This window comes from Dromiciops gliroides, chromosome 5 (assembly GCF_019393635.1).
Source record: "Dromiciops gliroides isolate mDroGli1 chromosome 5, mDroGli1.pri, whole genome shotgun sequence".
NCBI lineage: Eukaryota > Metazoa > Chordata > Mammalia > Microbiotheria > Microbiotheriidae > Dromiciops > Dromiciops gliroides.
Genome location: NC_057865.1, coordinates 165868265 through 165888929, shown reverse-complemented (window position 1 = coordinate 165888929; position 20665 = coordinate 165868265). Strand labels below are relative to the sequence as shown.

General features: G+C 39.4%; 1 protein-coding gene across 1 annotated transcript in view; it reads left to right on the top strand.

Moving 5' to 3' along the window:
- CDC123 (cell division cycle 123) overlaps nt 1–20665 on the top strand; it is a 105621-nt gene that overhangs the window by 19353 nt on the left and 65603 nt on the right. The window contains exons 3-4 of the mRNA XM_043965246.1: nt 4143–4200; nt 4523–4555. Coding sequence (XP_043821181.1) covers nt 4143–4200; nt 4523–4555 — 91 coding nt within the window. The remainder of the gene's footprint in view (nt 1–4142; nt 4201–4522; nt 4556–20665) is intronic.

The following is a 20665-nucleotide window of genomic DNA, read 5'->3' as shown; positions in this document are numbered from 1 at the left end:
TGGGAAAATAGGAACATTTTTAGAAGGTTAAAATCTTTAATTATTATTTCTACTTAATTATAGTTCTCTCATTAACCTGTTATTAAATCCATAACAAATCATTTAGGTACCTTATTTTCTTTTAGTATAGAAAGGGTATATACCTCTTATTATTTGCACAATTGGCTAAGGTTCTTTGCCTGATCTTTGACAGTCTTCCACAGCCCAAATTATTTCTTCCAGCTTTATTTACTATTGCTCTCCTATACAAATCCTCCATTTTGTCCAAAGTAGTTTAGCTACTGTCCTTAAACATACATTGTGCTTTTTTATTTCCTTTGTTCATGCTGTTTTTCCCACCTTTCTTCCTTTCTAGATTCTATCTTTCAGAATCCAGTTATGAATGTAGGTGGTTGTCATTGGCAGAGACAGGGAAATCAGAAAGAAGAACAAGGTTTAGTGGAAAAGATTATTTTAGTTTTTGACACGTTTAGCTTGAGGTGAGAGTAGGACATTCAGGTATGATTTTCTCATAGGCAGTCAGAAATATGAGTCTGAAACTTGTGAGAGAAGACAAGGAATAAAAATGATTAAGATTTGGAAAATGCTTGCATTGGGTGACAGCTTCTCCACTGGGAATGGAGGTATTCATCAAAGGAGAGAACATAGAAATTGGAGGGAAGAGTCCAGGGATAGAGTCCTTTACTTTTTCTTTAACACGTACAATTTTATTTCAACTGGTCTTAAGTCAGTATGACAAAATTCTTTCTCTCACCCAAGTATTGGCATCAGTCTTATTGAACTTCCAGGGAGACTGTCAGAAATCTTCATTCACATCTATATTGTTGGGGTGAGGAAGGAAAGGAAAGGTATTGTTACGGCTCTAGTAATTTTTTGTTTGTTTGTTTGTTTTTGTTTTTGTGGGGCAATGGGGGTTAAGTGACTTGCCCAGGGTCACACAGCTAGTAAGTGTCAAGTGTCTGAGGCTGGATTTGAACTCAGGTACTCCTGAATTCAGGGCCAGTGCTCTATCCACTGCGCCACCTAGCTGCCCCCTCTAGTAATTTTAAAAAAAAAAAAAAGAAGGAAAAAGCAGTAAGGTGGAAAATTCAGAAAGCTTTTTTAAAAGAAAAGTTTATTTATTTTATTCTGAACTTAAATAAAACAAGCATTTCCTCAACAAAGTGGGATAGAAAAACAGAGTTTTGCACTAAGATTGCCAGTCTCCTATGTACAACTTGCTATTTCTTTCAAATACACCACCCAGTTATGATGCAACTTTCTTTTTTCCCTCCTACCCCAAAGTTCAAGATGCCTACCATTAGACACACATCTATATGTGTGTGTATGTGTATATATAGATATACACACCCACATTGTTCATATCTGTCTATCTATATGCATATGTATGTTTATATCTGTCAGTTCTTTTTTCTGTTTTCATGCTGCTGCTTCCTTCATAGATTCTTTGTGGTAAATTTGGGTATTTGTAATAGTCAGAATATCTTGGTTGCTCAACGTTCTTAAAACAATACTGATGTTACTGTAGAGAATGTTCTCTTGGTTCTGCTCATTTTACTCTTCCTTATTCTGTGGAGGTTTTTTTTTTAAGGATTACATAATTTACATATGCAGTATTACCACCTTTCTCCTTCCCTTTCCCTCATCAGAAATTATATAATTAGCTTCTTTTGTCGAGCAGGGATACCTTTATAGAGGCAAGGATCTTCTTGTGGCAATTCATTATACAGTATTTGGAATGACTATTAAAAAAATGTAGTCAGGGTCCTAAAGATGCACTATAGAACTTTAGAGATACTTGCCTCCAACATATTCAGCCTGCTGATCACCTTCACTGTTCAAATTTTAAAGTCCTGAGGCAAGTACAAAAAAAAGCCAAATCCATGCCATTTCATCTCTCTCCCCCCTCCCACACCTCCCTCTCTTTCCCTCTCCCATCCCTGTTTATGATGTCCTGCCCTTTGACCCCCCCCCAAAAAAGGCTATTTAAAAGTATTTGTGGTGGATGGTTCAAGGCCTAGTTTCATCATACTTTTGATTCACATCTCCTTGCTGATCCACATCTGCTGGGAGTATAGAAAAGGAGGCCAAGATAGAGCCTTAAATTTAGACAAAATATCTACATATCTTTACACATGTCAGCTTCACACTTTATGATCGAGTTGAAAACAATTTTATGGATACTAGGATTCTATACCTAAGAAAGATGTTTGGAAAAGAGGTTCTGGCCACCTGAAACTCTCCTTGCTAGTGGTAACAGTTTGACTATAATGGTGCTGATAGCTCTTTTCCAGGAAAGAGCTGGATGCAGCAATGACCATCTCTTGCTCAAAGTCTAGAGGTGTATGACATAGCTACACAGTTTCCCTGTCAACTGAGGTAGTGAAGGTATAGTCTCTCATGATCAGGACTTTCATGAGGTTTTCTATCAGTTCATGGCCAGCTAGATCCAGGTGGAGGATGGCTTGAGGAAGGGCATAACTCTCACAGATGGCCACAACGTAGGCTATCAGAATACCAATGGTATGACCAGAGCCATAAGGGACAGCACAACATAGATAGCAATATATACGGCTGGGATATTGAAGGTCTTGACCATGATTTGTGCCATCTTTTCTCCATTAACTTTTGGGGTTGGAAGGGAGGAGGAGCAGGTGTTGTGAACATCACAGGGTACTTTTCAGGGGCCACACAGTGCTTATTGTAGAAAGTTTGGTGCAAGATCTTCTCCATGTCATCCCATTGGTGACAATTCCATGTTGGTTGGGCTATTCCAGGGCTAGAATATCTGTTTTTCCTGACCTCGTCCCCCACATAGCTGTCTTTTTAGCTCAAACAAAAATATCATACCCTGATGTCTGGGGCGTCCTGACATTGGAGGGAAACATAGCTTCAGGGGCAACATCTCCACAAAGCTAGCTTTGAATATTCTTATTGGGCGGCAGTGTTATTATCCATGATTAACTTTGAAGTAGCAAGTTTAAACTTTTAAATATAGAAAAGAATACCTAGAGTCCTGGGGTTGGGGAGAGTCTGAGAAGTGCTGGGTGGAGGAGCTTAAATCTTACAACTCAAGGATAGAGTCTTGGGAAGCCACATAAAGAAACTGAAAGAGGAAGAAGCGTCATGGAAGAATGCAAAGAAGTCATGGTAGAAGGGGAGCCAGGAGAATATGGTGTCACAGAACCTCAGAGAATAGAGACTGTCAAAGAGAAAGCATGAAAGAAGAGGACTTGCCAAAGAAAGTCATTTGATTTGGTAATTTAGAGGTCATTGGAGACCTATGGAATAAGGAATTTCAGTAGAGTGATAAAAATGGAATCTAAATTGTAAGGAACAAATAGATAATAGTGAGTATAGATTACTGACTAAAGAAATTTGGCAGGGAAAGAGATGAGGAAAGGCCATTATAGCAAAGATTATATCTTTGGATCCTTCTCAATGCCTAGCATAGTGCCCTGTATGTAGTTATTTCAGTAGATATCTATTGATTTGACTGCTAATAATAATAATTCTCTACTTTGCTAGATATAACACAAACATCTAAAAAGAGCAATTCTTTAGAGTAGCATCATATCATTCAATTTTATCTTTCTTTTTTTTTTAAGTGAGGCAATTGGGGTTAAGTGACTCGCCCAGGGTCACACAGCTAGTAAGTGTTAAGTGTCTGAGGCCAGATTTGAACTCAGGTCCTTCTGACTCCAGGACCAGTGCTCTATCCACTGCACCACCTGGCTGTCCCTCAATTTTATCTAACAAGTATTTGTTAAGTTACCAAACTCTTACCACTAGCAAGGAGAGTTTCAGGCCTATGTGATGAATTCTGGGGAAGCAAAGACCATAAAACCAAAGCAGCCCTTGTCCTCAAGGAGCTTACATTTTGTTGGGGAGAAGTAGCGAATAAAAGTACAAAATAAATGAAATCATTCTGAGACATGAACTAATATTCCTCTACATTTTATTCAGTTCTCAATATATTCTCACAACCATCTTGCTGCCTTTCATCTGTAATTCCATCCAAGGAAAAATTTACCATTTTGGGTAAACTCAGAGCATTCTTCAGCTTGGGGATGGCCACCGCCTCAGTGGGTATAAGCAAAAGGCTTTTCTTCCCCCCTCAATATATGTGTTTAATCCTCCAGGGAAGATCCACCAACATGTTCTCAACCAGATAGTGACAACGAGGGAGAAGAAATACAGGTTAGTACAAAATAATAACAGTAGTTTTTTATAATATGGATGATTTCTGAAATTATATTAATATTTAGTAACTTTTTGCTAGACGTGAGAGAATGGATGTGAATGGCTGTAGAATTGTTAATTGATTTTTACTGTAATTTTCTGTGATTTAAAATCAGTACTTGAAGTGAAATGAGGAAGTGGAGAAAATTTCAACTGAACATATTTTGGATGATGTATCTAGGAACAAGTTGTCTCAGTTGCAGATATAATTTTGAGGTAGTAGCCCTGTATTTTGGAAGCCAAATACCTTATTCAAATTAGTTTTTTTTTTTCTATTCAGTGGTCAGATGATGAGAACACAACAACACTTACGGTAAGGCCAATTTTCCAAGACTTAATTTTCTAAGTTTGATAAGCCTGGCAATATTTCATTTATTTTCATCAAATATTTATTTAGCACCTAAATTAGTGCAAGGTCCTAAGAGAAATTTTAGCATTAGAGCTACTTTATTGTTCATTTGTTGCAATATATATTGCTTCCCTACTATTTGAAAAGGTTAAACTCAGCCATTTTTTGAATTCTTATTCACTTGCAATACCAGCTTTTCAGCAGTGTAAAATTTCCTAAATTGGAATCTTAAAGTTTTTTTTTTCATCTCTCTCCACTGCTCCCTTAAATTGAACAATGGAGAAAAAAAAGAAGAAAATCCTCATAACAAATATATATAGTGCAACAAAATAAATTCCCATGTTGTCCATGTCCAAAAATATATGTTTCATTCTGTTTTTTAAGTAGGAGGTGGTTGACATGTTTCATCTTGAGTCTTTTAGATTCGTGATTTATCATTTCATTGAGCAGATTTCTGAAGAGTTTCATAATTATTTTTCTCTATAATATTGTCATTATATATATTGTTCTCTTAGCTTTACTCACTTCATTCTGCATCAGTTCATAAAGGTCTTCCCAATGTCCTCTGTAGCTATTCATTTTGTCTTCTTTTTTAAAGTAAGTTTTTATTGGTGTATTTTATATTTTACATCACCATAGTTTTCTCCAATATCTTTCCCAGAAAAGGCCAAAAAAAAAAAAAAAAAGAAGAGAAAAAAAATCAGCCTAATCAGTACATCAAAAAATGTCTGAAAACATGTACAATGTTTGTGAACCCTCCCACCTTGGAAGAGGGGCAGGGGTGGGGTTGTCTTCTCATATCTTTGCTTTCAAGGTATGCTTGTTCTTCATAATTTTGCAATATTCACTTGAATTTTTTGCAGGGTGGTTGTTCTTTTCATTTACATTGTTATAGTCCTTGTGTATATTATCTTCTTAGCTCTGCTTTTACTTCACTCTGCATCACTTAAGGTACATCTTTCCATCTCTGTATTTATCATATCCATCATTTCTCACAGCATAATAATCCATTATATTCATATATCACAGTTTGTTTAGCCATTACCCAATTGATGTGTCTACTTTGTTTCTAGTTCTTTGCTATAACAAAAAGTGTTATAACTGTCTCGGTGTATATGGGAACTTTCTCCTTTTCAGTGACTTCCTTGGGGTATAAACCTAGTAATGTAATCTCTTAGACAGAGGGTATGGGTATTTTAGCCATTTTATTTGCATAAATCCAAATTGCTTTCCAAAATGGTTGTGTTGATTCCTAGCTATATCAGCAAAGTACTAATAGTGTATTTATCTTCTCATAACCCTTCCAACATTGACTATTTCCATATTTTGTCATCTTTGTCAATTTGCAATGTGTGATGTAAAACCTCAGGGTTGTTTTGATTTCTCTTATTGGTGATTTGGAAATTCTCCAGGTACTTTCATGTGATTGTTTATAGTTTGCAAGTTTTTTGAGAACTGTTCGTTCATATTCTTATCATTGGGGAATGGCTTTTGGACATACATATGTATCTTTTAATTGTTTATGTATCTTGGATACCAAACCCTTATCAGAGAAATTTGATACAAAGATTTTTCCAATTTGACTATTTCCCTTCTAGGTTCATTAATTTTATTCTTGTAGAAACTTTTTAGTTTCATGTAGTTAAAGTTATTTGTGTTATCTTTTGTAATTGCTTCTATTTTTTTTAATCAAGAACACATCTATCTGTAACTGTGAGAATATGATTTATTTCTCTTCTAATTTTTAATACTATTGAATGTATTGTGGTATATGACATAAGGTGTTGATCTTAGCCTAGTTTCTGCTAGAATTGCTTTCTAGTTCATCCTGTAGTTTTTATCAAATAGGGCATTCTTTTCTGAGTAATTTATATTTTCTGGGTTATTGAACACTGGGCTATTGAATTCCATTGTTTCTGATTCTCTTATTTCTAGTCTGTTACATTGACTTACCTCTTGTATTTTAAACAGTACTAGATGATTTTGATGAATATAGTTTTATAATATAGTTTAAGGTCTGCAAGTACTTTTCCCATTGATATTTTAGCTCTTTTTCAAAATTAATTTTGTTATTATAGTAAGTCTGTCTAAAATATCTAATGAATGGTCACCAATATATTAGAAGCTTTAGCAAGATTTTAGACTTTTAAGCATTTATTAAGAATAAGAATTTGGTGAAGAGAGAGAGAAAGAGGCCTAGATTCATCCATCTATCAAAGGGAGAGCACATTTTAGCTCTACTCTCCACAAGAGTCCAGACAAAAGAGAGAGCCACACCTCCTTCATCCCACAAACCTTCTGTGAAACTGGCCACATCCCATCCACATGCACACACATCTCCAAGCTAATTGGCTTGATAGACAGCACCCACTAGCAAACGTCACTTACTGACGCCAAGGACCTAACCCCATGGCTTGCCCTCAGATGCCTTCTCCTCATGGCAGAGCTTTCCTACCGTAGCTCTCCAACAGGTGGCATCATTCCAATCGTTACATTCTTGTATCAAAATTCTGTGAAGTTTACTTTTGTTATTTTGGTATAGAATTTGGTATAGCATTATAAGTGTAACATTATTTTTTTCTAGCACAATAATATTCTAGTACATTCATAGACTACAATTTGTTTAGAACTTCCTCACTAGGTATGCAGTCCCTTAGTTTTCAGCTCTGGGCTACTATGAAAACAGCTACTATATTTTTGTGCATACAGATCCCTTCTGTTTTTCTTTGATTTCTTTGGTGTATAAGACCTAGTAGTGATATAGCTGAATTAAAAGATATGCACAGTTTGGTGACTTTCTAGCATAGTTCCAAATTGCTTTCCGGAATGGCTGGACCAATTCATAGTGCCACCAACAATGCATTAGTATATCTAGATGTTGACCATATATATTCTCTTCTTAAACCCTTTGATCTGAGGGTTGCTGTGGTAGTATAGAAAGAGCACTGTACTAGGAGATTTTGGTAGGAAAGTATAAATATTGCAAAGTTGAATTAATATTAGATATTAGTAAGTTTTGTTATTATTTTTTTAACCTTTGTGGGTTGGTAGCTTTTTACCTTTCTTTTTGGTGGTGGTGGTGGTATCTCTGGATGTAATCCTTTCATTAAGGTTTATTGATTCTGCCTGCCTATTATTAATCATCCAGTAATGATCATCTTGTCTCAGGTCATTTTCTTTAAGCCTGTGAGATGGGAAAATAAACACATATTTTGCCAGGATGGTGGCCCCCTAGTGGAAGACTAGGAGACTATTCCTAGAGCATTGTAGCAACAAATTAGGCAAACAGAAAGAAACTTGCTCAATCACTTCAACTGCCTATTTCCTTCTAATTGTGAATGTAATCCATAAAATTTTCCAATGGGCCAAGAATCCATCAAACCTAGACCCTGAAATACCCAAAGGTAGGTAATCTCAAATTGAAGGGTCAAGATCAGATGGATTACTAAGAGGAATTTTTCAGACAACAGTCTCAATTAGCCATGATTAGTAAGAGGGTAAGAAGGGTGAGGTGGTTCATGAAATTTATGTCTGAAGCTGGCTTAGCGTAACAAGAACCAAAATAAAGTTGGGGGGAAGGGACACAGGAAAGAACTGGCTGGGGTTTGGACAAAGAATATATTCTATTAAACTCCCCTTGTTCATGGATATAGGTAGGCTAGTCTTCTAGTGACTCCTTTGGAGGAACAAACAGGCAGAAAGTTCAAATACTTTACACTACTCTTTGGTTATACCTAAGACCCATACAGTTGAGTTAGGTTGGGCTGGGCTCCACTTGGTGTGCTCCAGACTACATTGATGACCTTGGTGTGAATTACAGAAACAAAGATTTCGAGCTGGAAGGGACATTAGAGGTCATCTAATACAGTTTCCTCATTTGTAAAATGAGGAAACTGAGGCACAGAAAGATTATGTTATTTGCCCAAGATCAAATAGGCTGGAAGTAAGACTTTACTGTGACTCACTTCCAGATGAAAGCTAATAAATTTATGGCTACCATTACCCAGTTTCTCTCATTTACAACATGTCTGGAAGGAAATAGGCAGTTGAAGTGATTGAAGGATATCAACATTTTCATATCCAGCAACCCATTAGAGACCAACATTTTAGGCCGCATAGGGGGATATGGTGAATTTGTTACCTTGAATGTTATCCTCTCACTAGTAGTAAGGTTGGCTTTGTATAATCCAGATATTTCATAAGACCTATAGAAGGTCACATTCTGATCCCTACACTGCGGGAAGCATTGCTGGGAATAAGAATGTGCTTCATCCAGGTATAGCTTCTTGCCAGACCCTCTTTCTAATACTAGAAGTATAGGGATATATTTAGCTCATTTGAAATAGATGTTACCAAGCACACTCACCTTACAATTGTACCAGTAACATGGTTCAAGGGGCATCAGTTGTGGCTGGCTTTATATATAAAGCTCATTTACCAGGGCCATATAGATTTATAACTCTGCAGAACAATTGTCAGAAGAGGTTGGTCCCACTTTGCATCTCTCTTATCATGCCATTGGTGCTCTTTAGAAGAAGACCATCATGATCAGAGGACTTTGAGTTCCCAAACCATTCAGAACACATCTGTCCTGTTCCTCACACTCAGTTTTCTACACCAGTTGTTTGTGGTGATGGTACCTGTCAAATTGAGCTTTAGGAGACATCCATTTGAATCTGGATATGACAAGATAATCAGTGGGAAATAGTATTCCAAATTTTATATAGTCCACATAAATACCAACTCCTGTAATTCAGTTTATATTAAACCCTGCTGTCTTTCAGAGCTTCACACATTCTATCTTTTAAGATAGCCTGAACCTATGGCATGGTGGTTCATCATGAATTGGTCTGCCTTATTCCCTAACATAAACATTAGTTAATAAATGTTTATATGTAACCTGCTCTGTGCCAGGCACTGTGCTGGGTGTGTAAAATTGGAAAAAGACAGTCCCTGCCCTCAAGGAGCCTGCAGTATAATGGAGCAAAACAAAACAGAAGAGGAAGTTGAAAATGGGATGGGGAGAACACACATGGTCGTGAGGGCATGGGGGAGAAATCAGAAGAGTACAACCAGCTGGTACATGGAGGGTGAGAAATGGGGACAAGGCTGTCCTGTGCCCCCTCCTTAAGTGGAGCCTTTGGAGCTCTTTCCTCTCTCTAGTCAGAGGGTCCTGATGAGGTGTGAGGACCAAGGTGAACTCATTTTGTAAACTGCTGAGATTTCTAGGGGCATGGTGGAGAAGTCAAAGGAAGGTTGTAGGAGGGAAATGATGGAATGGCTGTCCTGGGCCTCCTCCCCCTGTTGGCAGAAGTGCCCTGGTAGAAAGAACACTGAATTTAGCTTCAGATAGCCTGGGACCAAATCCTTATGATTTGTGTGATTTTAGAGAAAGTAATTTGACTTCTCTGTGACTCACTTTCTTCATCTGCCATATGCAAGAGTTAAGCTAAATGATCCTTAATGTCCTCTCCAGCTCTAATTGTATAATCATACATTTGTGAATTGCTGGGACATATAACATATATTGGTGGTCCCTTTTAAAGTGGAAGCTTTACTATATTGAGGCACCCCCAAACGACAAAACAAGTACAGTAGTTTCTCAGCTTCTTCATCTCACTCAGTGCCTCTCATTGACCAGCTGAAGTATCCAGAACCATTTCATTGTATGTTGGATGCTGAGGACACATTTGGGTGAGTTTAATTGAGATTTTACCTTGGCCTTATCTACAGAGTTTTTCATAAACAGTAAAGACCGATGGATTTATCTTGTGTCAGAGTGGGAAACGTACTCTCACAGACTATGCCATCTTCCCTAAAGTCACAGCTTTATGTATATTTCTCTCATGAGTTGACTTCAGTGGAGAAAGAACTACTTGGGAGGCCTAGTTGTTCTGGCAGAACAATCATTCTTCATTAAAGTTCTGTACCTTCATATGTCTTCCTCAGAGGGGCCTAGAGGTGAGTAGCCCTCTCCTTTTGGCTGGGTAGCTGAGCAGCTGGCCACATGGTTCTGTTGAAAACCTCCAAGTTATTGCTTGAGAGTTTTGGTGGTCACATATGCAGTGTGACATCTTTGGTACATTCGGCCCTGTGAAGTACATGCCAACATTTTGGTGGGGGAGCTGCCCCTAGGCAGTAGTGAAGTCAGACCTTTACATGGACCTGCCCTCATCCTAAGGGTATGATGCTTGTGGTCACCCTGAAAAAAATGGTTCCTCTTTGTTTTTTTTTCTGTTTCAGACATACAGCTGGTGGTGAAACATATAGCCTATTCTTTAATGGCGTCTTTTGGTCCAGTTGTCTCCCTTCCCAACTTATTTCCAGTAATACTCATTATCATTTTCATACTTTTTATCACCCTCACCATCATCATCAGCAGCAGCAGCACTTTTTTTTTTCTCCCAGGGCAATAAGGGTTAAGTGACTTGCCCAGGGTCACACAGCTAGTAAGTGTTAAGTGTCTGAGGCTGGATTTGAACTCAGGTACTCCTGAATCCAGGGCCAGTGCTTTATCCACTGCGCCACCTAGCTGCCCCCACAGATATTATTTTATTGTCACCACAACCCTGGGAGATAGATACTGATTGTCATCCGCATTTTACAGTTGAGGAAGATGAGGCAAAACAGAGGTAGTGACTTAGCCAAGCTTTCACAGCTAGTGTTTGAACTCAGGGCTTTCTGATTCCAGGCCTGGCACCATATCCACTGTGCCCATTTTATCTTGCATTTTTGGTATGCATTGTTCACAGCCCTGCAAATAAGCATTCAGTAGTGTATTTACTCCCTCTCTAGTGGAAAGAATTCACATTGACTAATTGTTGAATGGTATTTCAGGGTCTGACATACCTTATCGTCAAATTGACTGGTTTTCTATGCTGTCCACAGCAGAATTCTTCTATAGCTGCACAAGTTACTTGTCAATATGCACTATGTCTTTTAAATAAACTGTGGTCTCCAACCCTGATTATTCCTGCTATTCATACCTCACATGATGATTCTAGTTTTTGTTTATAAGGTAGGGAAGTTTTGAGAATCCTTAGGCCAACATGTAACACTATGGGCAACCAAAGCTGTGTATAAATAGGAAGTCAGCTAACATTGCCATCCTCCCAGAGGGTGTTCACCTGTCAGAGATCAGATCTGATCAACTGTACCAATAGATTCTCTAGCAAACTGGCAGACAAGTTGATAAGGGAAGGAACTCTGGCCTATCAGCTAGGATCATTTGACTTGTGAACCAACACTTGCCTTTTGACCCTTGTAAGTATGGCCTCATGTCCACGGTCCAAATCCTTACCTTCTTAGTCATCTCACTGAGCAAGAAGAATATAGGCCAAGAAATTCTGGTCTCACAGAAGTGACAGAACTTCTTCCATATCTGATAGATTGTGAAGGCTATGGGTCTTGGGAAAGAATATGGGAACCCATGTGCAACTTGTACACTCTGGAGTTGCTATGATACTTTCACTAATGATATCCTCTCAAACTACAGCCTTGAGCTCAAGGGAGGCATTCTGAGATGCTGTCTAACTCATAACTTAATTGCCTTAAACTGAGTGAGTGGGGGAGGGGGGAGGGACATTATCTCCCAGCTAAATCATTTTCTAAAACAAATTGTCATTTCCTGATGCCTCTCACTTCCCTCTTCCAACAATTTTCTTGACATGTTCATTATGACCTTCCCCTTGTCTCAAGCTTTGCATTTATTACTCCCAGATTCTGATCACATTCTATTACTTAATCCCTTAGATGTTTGGATATCTGCCTTTTAATTGCTGATATGTTACTCTTTGGGTCTCTAGAACAGTATATTGTGCTTGAATCATGTCTCTCTCAAAAGCTGTTGACTCCCTCACTTTTTAATTACCTCCTAATTCCTGGTGACCTCCCTCCTTACTTACTCATTCCCACTTTGTTCTCAGGTGGTTTGCACAAGAATATCATTGCGAATGTAGAGTTAGGTTATTCATTTCAACCTAGCTGTAAATTGGAAATTCTCTGCATCAGATGAAAAATAAATGAAGGCAAGGCTTTTAAATCCAACAGAATTAGAAAATACCAGATTATATAAAAGACATCTTAGTATAATTGAGTTCTGGGCTAGACAGCAGACATCCTGCCTCTGATTTTTAGCTGGTTGTGTGGCCCTGGCCTAATCATTTAATTTTATGTGTCTCAGGACACTCCCTAGGGCTTATCTACCAGGGTGTATCTGCATTGTTTTCATGAAGGGAATTCCCACCTTTATGGAATCATTATAGAAAATCACAAATCCTTCAAGTAATCCTGTATGTACCTAAAATACTCGGTCACAAATAGGGAGGAAAGCATCCTTGTCCTGCCCCCTAACTGTGGATATACCCTGAGGTTCTGTCCTAGTTGACCTCTTCTTTCTCTACACTCTCTTGGTGACTTCGTCAGTTCCTATGAATTCAGCTGTTATTTCAATGTGGATGATTCCCCAGGTTTAAATATCTAGCCCTGGTATCTCCTGAACCATAGTCTTATATCCCCAACTGTCTATTAGATATTTCACACTGGATGTCCTGTAGGTATCTCAAACTTAAAATATCCAAAACAACTCATTTTTTTCTCCTGAACATACCCGTTTTCCAAAACTGCCTCTTTCTATCACTGTCTTTCCAGGCTCACAGGTTTACAATCTTGGTAGTCATCCTGGACTTATCACATAGCCATTCTGTTCCCAAGTCTTGTTCTTTAGATTCTACCTCTGTAAGGTCTCCTGTATCGTTTCCCTTCTTCCTAGTCATATGGCCCTCATTACATCTTGCCTGTTTTGTTTCAGTATCCTCTTGATTCCCTAGTCCATCCTTTACATAACTACCAAAGTGCCATTCCCTCAAAAGGATAGTTCTGAATGGCAGACATGCTTCTGCTCTATAGAAGCTGCAGTAGATAGTTCCCTATTGCCTATATGATCAAATACAAACTTCTCTGTTTGGCATTTAAAGCCCTTCAAAATCTGGCTTCAGTCGACCTTTCATTATTATATATTGTCCCTCTTCCTGTACTGGTGAAACTGGCTTTTCTGTTCATCTCACATAACACTATTTCCCATCTTTTGCATAGGCTGCTCCCATCCCTCAAGAATACTCCCTTCTCACCTGTAACTCTTAGCATTTCTAGCTTTAAAAAAACTTAAAAAAAATTTCTTTATCAGCCAAGATCTATGTTCTTACCCTCCCACCTCAACCTACCTCTTCCCTATTTGAGAACACAAGAAAAACAAAACCCACACATATAGTCATTCAAAACAAATTTACCACATTAGCCATATCCAAAAAATTTGTCTTATTCTGCATTCTGAGATCTTTAACTCTCAGGAGGTGAGTAGCATTTTTCATCATTAGTCCTCCAGAAAGTTGCTCTCCTGCTGAACTCTCTAAATTGTTGACCTGGATGTAGGAGTATGCAAGACTGCTGCAGGACTTTGCTCCTGTTAGATAGTTGGAAAGCTCCGTGGGTTCAAAGTGGCAGATTTGTACATTCCTGCCTTGGTTATTCCTTTCCAGGCCGGGCTGGGTGCTGGAAATGACACTTTGCTCTGAGCTTGGAGTCCAAGCATCACTGCTGCCACTGCCAACTTTTGAACTTTCTCCTTTTTCAGTATATTGCAGTATCACTTCTGTGTAGTACTCAGGCTCCTTTCTCATGCTGCCCTGAACCTACAACCCAGGATTAGGTAACATGTGACAAAGGTAGCCATTTGACACCTGTCCTCATTGTGGTACCTCTGTATGGGCTTGTAGGTGTCTTAGTATAGATCTAAAACCTCCTTTTGTGTTGGTGTGTGTTATGGGCCTGGGTAATGTGACATTTAAAATCTAAATGTACGGTCGCCTTCCTTAAATTAGAAGCTTTGGCACCAGTCTTTGGGCATTAAGCATTTATTAAAGCATACCAGGTATTCACGTGGAGTTCAGAAAGTTAAGAAAAGGCCTATCTAGCCTAGAGCTCCAGCCTGGTCAGGTTCTTCCTCAAGTCCTCCACCATGAGCCTGCTTTAACCATAAACTCTTCTCAAACTGAGTGTGGAAGCTTTTTATAGGTCTGGAGCAGAGGTGGTCCTTACACACTGCTTCAAGCTGATTGGTAGTGTCAATCCAAATCCATTGGTTCACTGGACTTGAAGGTGGTCTCGAGCTGAGTTCAAAGTCCTTAGCTTCTGAGAACAATACCTTCTTAAGGGCCAGCCAGGTGTGGTTACAATCTAATTAACTTGTAGTAGGCTAATCAGCAAAGTCAATCACTCTCACTTAATTCAGTCTGTTTAGATTAATCTCCAGGTGAGCCTTTGAGTATCTGCCAAATCCCATTATTTTCTCACAGTACCTCATTTGAATGGTCCTGGGTACCCCAGAAGTTTTGTGGGGTAAATCAAAAGAACCTTCTCCTTGAGAAACTAAACCAAAGGACATACACACCTAAAGAGATAAGGGGCACAGGATCAGAACTGAGCTAGCTCCAGGACCACCACTCTTCATTCCAGTCTCCCCCACCCCTCTGGAAGATAAGATTAGGTGTGGCTGCTGCCTTTGTGGCATGAAGAGGACAAAGAGGGCTTGAGAGATCCAGAGCAGCCCCTCACCCAACTTCCCCCAGCCACCACCAGTGGGGGATGGTCCTCCCCCAATAAGGGCACTTTCCACAGTCAGATGATCACCCCCATCAGTCCTCTACCAAAGGATTTCCCTGTCTCCTGCTCAGGGAGATAGGTATCTCAGAGCCATGCCTCTGTGCCATGCCTTCTCCCCATGAGAAGAAGTCCAAGGATTTCTCTCTTGGTTTCCTTTCCCTAGCATCTTAAATAAACTATTATTTTATTCTAATTGGATTTGTGTGCAAAAGGGTGTAATTCTTTAAAGAGGAATTCCCAAGAATCCCTATCCCAAACCCCCTCCTATTTCCCCATAACATGCACAGCCTTTCCTTGGTGCTGCAGTGCTCTGCATGCTGAGTACTCCTGCCCTGACCATGTTCCCCAGTGTCTGCTGATCTCTCTGTCTGTCTTGGCCAGTCAAAGGACTCAGGGATTTTTTTCCCCTGTTTTTCTCAATCAGGATCTAATGTGGTACATTTTATAGATTGTGAATGAGAGTTCAGGTACATTGTTTTTTTCTCTTTGTCATCTTGGCTCTGACCCCTAGCTTCCTTTCAAAGCTCAAATCAAATAATATCTGCTCCAATGAAACATTTCCCAATTCCCCAGTTGCTAGTGCTCCCCGCAAGATGATCTTATATTTACTTGGCATTTAGTCGATAGATTCTTGTATGTATGGACATACCTGTGTACATGTTGTTTCCAAGATAGAAGGTTAGTTCCTTGAGGACTAAAACTGTTTTATTTTTGTCTTTATAGCTTCCGCACCTGGCACAGTGCCTAGCATGTGGTACATAAGTTATAAAAGCTCCTCGATTGATTGATTTACCAAGCAGAGGAGTCTTTTTTCTAACACAGTAAACATGTAGAATTTTGTTGTTTTCTATGCTGCATCCCTCCAGGGCTATTCCCCCGCTTTCACTCTCACTTTCCAGGTGGATCCCCAGAGAATGGCTACTTATCTTCTATGTTCTAAGGATATCCTCTGGGGTCTGCACTTCTAATACTATAGCTCATGAGTCCTGGTTTCTGTGCTTGCGAACAATAATCTGCCGAGAGACACACTTAACTCTTAGCAAATATACTTATTAAGATGGCCTAATAAGAACAGTAACTACAAAACATTTTCTTCATAAACTGGTGAACTCTTCCATAGATAAACTCACTATCCATGGGAAGAGTGGGCACTGTAATAGAGACACATGTCACCAAGGCAACTCACAACTCTGGGACTGAGGAGCTTGGGAGCCCCTTTTTTTCCATGTGGAATCCTCATAAAATTTATTCAATGTGCAGCATATCTTCTGGTTAGGTTGTTCCATGGGCTCCCAGGGTCTTCCCTCTGCAGCGTGAATCTCAGTTGCCAGGGTTAGCTCTCTCTTGAATATATATATTTCTTTTTTCTGTTGTCGGAGGTCCTGCTCGAAGCTACTTCTCTAAAAATGACTGGCTACAACCTTGTCTAAATGTGGTGTTAGTTTACTCCCTCAACCTTGCCTCAAATTCCCTTGAATTGACTATCTCGTTAATTGGATGGGCTGGTTCATTCAGGCAAGTAACTCTTGGGAGTAACTCTTGCTATATGTTATGTGGAGAGGAGTGATTAGGGAAGAGAAGCCTTTTGTTCCTCAAGCTCCTGGCCTTCACTCCCTGGAACTCCTTCCAGGGTTTAGTAATTTAAAGGCCCTGGGGTGTGGCCCATTTTCAGCCTAACTAATAAAGTTGTCCCTTCTGACTCATCAGAGAAAGGTGTTCAGACTTTGCAAAGGAATCACCACTGGTTAAAACCTTGTTAACACATTAACACCTCATTTCCTTTGTTAAAACTCTTTTCTTTCTAATTCTTCACCCCTCCCCTGCCATGTGTTTTTTTTTTAAATTAAGGGCATAAATCTCTTGAAGATATCATTTACTTGTTATATATAAAATGAACAAAAATAAGACAGTTTTAACTTTACATAAATTTGCATTACATAAATTTGACTTTTACATAAAGAATTCTGAAAGAAATCTGTATCCCAAAAAACCCTTCCAAAAACCTATGTTAACTTTCTTTCTCTGCTCCTGCCTCTTAACTCAGGACTATGCATCCTCCAATTTCCTTACCAACCACCCCTCCCCTCCCCCCAAAAAAATCCTGTATGTAAAAGCAGAAGAGTGGATGCTACTACTGCCACCAGGCCAGATTGGAAGCTTTGCTTGAAACCACCAGAATTGAGAGAGGAGATCTTTACCCTCCTCAATTCGCCTGCCAGCCTGCCCTGCCTATCTGTCTTCTGTTTGTCCTTGGGTGCTGCATATCTGTCTCTGGCCCCTGTGTGTTACTTGTTCTCACCTGTCTGTGTCTCCTGCCGGCCGTGCCTCCCCCTCCGTTTCTCTGTCCTTGGCCCCCCCACATGTCCTTGAACCATGTTCAAGCTTGATCCCTCCACTGGTGTATGCTCCTCTTCCTGAGTTTTCTCTCTCTCCCTTCCACACATCCTCAGGCAAATTCGCATTGTGCAAAAAAGAAAAAAAATTGTTCTACTATGGGTCTGTTGAATGGTCTACTTAGTAAAGTGAGTACTATCTGTAATCTCATAGTTTGTGATTAAAGTTCTAACCTTCATTACAGACTAATGAAAAACCATAATCATGGAATATATAAAATCTTACACAAAAGAGGTATTAATTTGGTAAATGTAACATAGTGTCAACATAAAAAAATATCAGAAGATATTGTACATCAAATTGCTAGATTTGAAAGTAATCCCTAAACATGTCTAAGTAATACATAATAATATGTAGTTTCCAGAATTGTTGGATGTAATAATAAGTGTCATGGACCTGAGGTACCTCAGAAGTTTTCTGGGGTACATCAAAGAACCTTCTCCTTGAGAAACTAAACCAAAGGATATACACACCTAAAGAGATAAGGGGCACAGGATCAGAACTGAGCTAGCTCCAGGACCACCACTCTTCATTCCAGTCTCCCCCACCCCTCTGGAAGATAAGATTAGGTGTGGCTGCTGCCTTTGTGACATGAGGAGGACAGAGATGGCTTGAGAGATCCAGAGCAGCCCCTCACCCAACTTCCCCCAGCCACCACCAGTGGGGGATGGTCCTCCCCCACTAAGGGCACTTTCCACAGTCAGATGATCACCCCTATCAGTCCTCTACCAAAGGATTTCCCTGTCTCCTGCTCAGGGAGATAGGTATCTCAGAGCCATGCCTCTGTGCCATGCCTTCTCCCCATGAGAAGAAGTCCAAGGATTTCTCTCTTGGTTTCCTTTCTCTAGCATCCTAAATAAACTATTATTTATTATAATTGGATTTGTGTGCCAGAGGGTGTAATTCTTTAAAGAGGAATTCCTAAGAACCCCTATCACCAAACTCCCATCCTATTTTCCCCATAACAATAAGCCAGTAGTTTCTCTATTAGAATGTGCTGTTGATAAGCCCTGTATTTGCTTTGGAAAGGGAGGGTGATTACTTTTTAAAAAATCCACTTGGTCAGTCAACAAGTATTTATTGAGTGTTTACTAAGTGTCAGATACTTTGCTAAGCTCTAGGGATCCAAAGAAAGGCAAAACTAGACCTTACCCTCAAGGAGTTCACATTCTCATGGGGAGAATGCCAACAATTATGTACAGACAAGATCTATACAGGATAATTGGAGGTAGTTTCAGAAAGAAGGCATCAGCATTAAGGGAAGCCAGGAAAGGCTTCTTGCAGAAGGTGGGACTTCATGGCGTTCACAGCCAGTGAAAATACATGTAGATCCTGATTTTTTTTTCAACAGCATAACTTACTGTTTGATTACACCCTGGTACCGTACCCATTTTTTTAAAAAGTATTTTATTATTTTCCAGTTACATATAAGGATAGTTTTCAACATTTGTTTTCACAGGATTTTTAGTTCAAAATTTTTCTCAAACCTTCCCTTCTCTCCCTCCTCCCCAAGACAGAAAGCAGTCTGATATGAGTTGTATATGTATGATCACATTAAACATATTTTACATTAGTCATCTTGTGAAAGAAGAATCAGAGTACAAGGGAAAAACCTCAAAAAGGAAGGGAAAAATATCCAGTCCAAAAGTAGAAACAGTATGGTTCAATCTGCATTCATAATCCACAGTTCTTTTTTCTGGATGTTGAGAACATTTTCTATCATGAGTTCTTTGAAACTGTATTGGATTGTTGCACTGCTGAAAAGAGCCAAGTCTACCACCATTGTTCATCACACAATGTTGCTGTTACGTACCCATTGTTGGTGACATTGGGTAGGATGAACTATAAGAATTGAGTTGCTACTGTAAGAGAGAGCATGCTTAATTCAGCAGGTGCTTATTAACCCTACTATACTACTAAGTAAGTACTATAAACTAGCCCTGGCGCTTGGTACTGGAATTATAAAGACCAGAGAAAACCATTCTTATTCTGAAGGAGCTTTTATTCTAGTTGATTAAACACCCCCCCCCCCCCCTTGCCACATTGTTTCTTTCACATTCTATTAACAAAGAGTACTGGTGACTTAGAAAAGTTAAGTACAAGCTCACAAGCTTTTGCTCCATTATGTGTACTACTAGAGTAAGTTCTGAATGCCTTATTTGTTTTATTTTTTTTTTAAATGTTTTATAGGTGCCTTTTTTATATCAGTTAATTCATGATCTTATGACTGTGTAATTTAAGATTCTAAATGTGGATTCTAATCTGTTCCCCCAGTTTTGGGGGAAACTGACTAAAATCACTGATAAAATGAGTTTAGGTTTTTAAGGGTTTATTGGAAAATAGAAAGAAAAAGATTGAGAACAGAATTCCAACAGCCTGGCATCCCTATCTTTCCTCAAATTTCCTGTGAAGTCCTCTGCCGCCGACACCACCACCATCAAGTCAGGAACCCAAAAGAGCGAGAGCTCTCCGCGCAGGCTCTCTTTCCTCCTTCCTGTCTCCTCCCAGAAAATAGGAGGCTCCTCGAGTTGATTGGCTGGTAGCCTTGATAGACAGCACCCATGAGCAAACGTCATTTCCTGATGCCAAGGAAAAGCCACATGGCCTTGCCCTCTGAGGCATTTTTCTCATGGCGGAGCTTTCCCACAGCAAGTCTCCAGTAGGTGGCATCATTCCAGTCATTACATTACCATTGTAGCAAAGACTATTAAAACCCATTGCCACAGCAAACATCTGATAACTTGATATATTCTTTGCCCATAGTTCCCCACCTCTTCAGTAAAAAGAGGCCTCATTTATTTTAAAGAAGTATAATGATTGGAATGATGCCACCTGCTGGAGACACTGTAGAAATGAGGTGAACATCTCTGAGGGCAAGACCATGCGTCTTTTCTTTGGTGTCAGGAAGTGACGTTTGCTGGTGGGAGGAGGAAGGGGGAGCTGGGCGCTCTATCTCTTTCTCTTTCCTTTTGACTCTGCTGGAGAGTGGAGCTAGAAATGTGCTCTCCCTTTAATAGATGA